Source organism: Acanthisitta chloris, unplaced genomic scaffold (assembly GCF_000695815.1).
Source record: "Acanthisitta chloris isolate BGI_N310 unplaced genomic scaffold, ASM69581v1 scaffold5823, whole genome shotgun sequence".
NCBI classification, from domain to species: domain Eukaryota; kingdom Metazoa; phylum Chordata; class Aves; order Passeriformes; family Acanthisittidae; genus Acanthisitta; species Acanthisitta chloris.
The window spans coordinates 10,757-13,478 of record NW_008663477.1 but is presented as its reverse complement, the minus strand read 5'-3'; the positions used below and the strand labels follow the sequence as shown (position 1 = coordinate 13,478).

General features: G+C 46.4%; 1 protein-coding gene across 1 annotated transcript in view; it reads right to left on the bottom strand.

The window, feature by feature from the left end:
- The window catches only part of RHPN1 (rhophilin, Rho GTPase binding protein 1), a gene marked incomplete at its 5' end in the record, with an annotated part of 31,577 nt that overhangs the window by 19,458 nt on the left and 9,397 nt on the right, over window positions 1–2,722 (bottom strand). The window contains one exon of the mRNA XM_009071016.1: window positions 1,773–1,888. Within this exon, the coding sequence (XP_009069264.1) occupies window positions 1,773–1,888 (116 nt within the window). The remainder of the gene's footprint in view (window positions 1–1,772; window positions 1,889–2,722) is intronic.

The window sequence follows — 2,722 nt, the reverse complement described above, 5'->3', positions numbered from 1 at the left end:
TGCTGAGCCAGCACATTTCCCTCTGTTTTGTTTAATATCTAATAAAGGGGAGTTTGTGTGGAGTGGCAAATGTTGGGATTTCATGGCTTTTTTTTTTTCCCCCCTCTAATTAAATGAGGCAGAAAGAGGGGAATGAGGAGGATGTAACTCACCTCCCTAAAGAAGTTTTGCTGTTTCATCCATGAATAACATACCAGAGGGGGATCAACTATTATTCCCTTTTCCAGGTACAACAGGCAATGCCACTGGGGTTAAATCAGTCAAATGCACAAGAGGAAAGGCAAACTTGGTTTATTTGGGACAAAAACCATCAATAAAGTGGCAAAATAAGCCTAAAAAAAAAGTTATTTTAGGGCAGCCTTAGGATATTTCCTTATATTCCAGAGCTGCCCAACCTGGATATGTGCTCAAATGTCTCACAGGGACGTGAGATATATAAAAGAGGCACAAATAAGGTCATTTTCAGGTTAAAAAAGGATAATATCTGGGGAAAAAAAATCATGGGATTGCCTCAGGATTACATCCTGAATGCTCTCCAGGGAAAGGCAGGAATGTCCTGGATTGACTTGTCCTGAACCAGCTACAATCCAAGTGCAAACAAACATGCCAGTGGTAGCACCATCCCATAAATGCATCTTCCAATAGGGTGAAGAGCCACTGGCAAAATATTCCTGGATTTGTACATTCTGCTCTGGTGGAGGCAGCAGGATGGGGATTTCTGGAAGTAAAATGGGCTTAGATTGGATATGAGTGGGAATTTCTTCACCTGAAGGGTTGTCAGGCCTTGGAACAGGCTGAGCAGGGCAGGAGTGGAGTCACCATCCCTGGAGGGACTTTAAAGCCATGTGGATGTGGCACCTGGAGACATGGTTAGTGGTGGCCTTGGCAGTGCTGGAAGAACAGTTGGACTTGATGATCTTAGAGGTGTTTCCCAGCCTTAATGACTCTGTGGTTCTACAGCTGGATTTCATAGAATCATGGAATGATTGTGCTGGAAATCACCTTAAAGATCATCTAGTTCCAACATCTGCCATGGGCAGCAACATCTTCCACCAGCCCAGGTGGCTCCAAGCCCATCCAACCTGGCCTGGAACACTCCCAGGGATGGAGCAGCCACAGCTGCTCTGTGAAATCCATTCCAGTGCCTCACCACGCTCACAGGGAAGAATTCCTTCCCAATATCCCATCTCTCCCTGCCCTCTGGCAGAGGAAGGCCACTTCCCATGGCCTATCCCTCCATCCCTTGTCCCAAGTCCCTCTGCAGCTCTCCTGGAGCCCCTTTAGGCACTGAAAGGGGCTCTAAGGTCTCCCTGCAGCCTTGTCTTCTCTAGACTGAACACCCACAGTTCTCCCAGCCTGACTCCAGACTCAGAGCATCTCCATGGGCTCCTCTGGACTGACTCCAACATGTCCATGTCCATTTGACCTACACTTGCTGGATTATCAAGCAAAATCTCTGCACTCCAAACTCATCCTCAAATAAACACTTATTCCCATTATTCCACCTACTCACATCCTGCCCTAGCAACCTTCTAGGACTTGAAAATTCCACTCGTTCATTAAAATCCACAACATTAACCATTGGACTGAGTGGAGAGCAGGAATTTCTAGGCTAGAAGCTTCCAAGTCAAGGGAAGACTGTTCAAATCCCAACCACAGCCATGGGAGTGGTAGCAGCAATTGATCCTACACATCAAGACCATATTTCCATACTCAACCACGACTTTATTTCCATCCTGGGCCAGAAGGATGCTGAGAGGACCAGGACTGACCTGAAGAGGTTCTCTGCCCCTGCTCTCATCCTCATCTCCTTGTTGATCTGCTGGTTGATCCGTGCTCGGCGATGCTGCAGTTTGCTGCGCTGGGTCTGGGCAAAGGGGTCACAGCCCTGCTGAGAGACAAGGGGAGAACCTCATCAAAACCCACCACACGTTGGGGTTCAAAATGGCACTTTCAGAGGCTGGAATCAAAGAAGGGTTTGGGTTGGAAGGGACCTCAAAGATGATCCAGTTCCTAGCATAGGCAAATATTTCTGTGTCTAACCTGACTGCAGACTTCGTGCTGTCAGATAAAGCAGCCAGTTTTAAGGAATTCAGGAATACAAGATTGGTTTGTATTATCTCAATTGCATTTTTGCCACCTCTGCTGAAAACAACTGTTCTAAAACCACATCCAGAGACACAGCAGAGCCCAGAATTAAGGCTTTGAGAGTATGAAGTTCAGTATATGAAGAAAAAAAACCCGCAAGACTTAATTTCTTAAAAGACATTGGGACGAATCTTCTTCTACAGCGATGTTAGTTATAAGAAGCAATTATCAAAATAATTCAAAGAAAACCACTTTGAGTCTGCATCACCGTCACAAACCAGAGAGGGTAGAGAGCCTTGCCCTGTGAAAACAGAGTTGGGAGCATTTGATCACAGACCTCTTCACACATAATTCTCTGCTGAGAATTCTCTCTCTGAAGCTGCTCAGTGCTGCAACCAGAGCATTACTGACAGGCGCTGACTCAGCCTTCCCCGGATATCTCCTTCCCCTCCTGCCCACACTGTGGGATGATCCCAGGACACAGAGGGTTTCTGGGATGCCACATGATCAGGTCACATTAAGCATCTGATCCACCAACACCCCCCAGATCTTCCACTGCACTTGAAATAAACCTTTTATAACCCAAACTCCACATATTGCTCACAGCAGTTTATTTTCCTAAACTCTTCCCAAA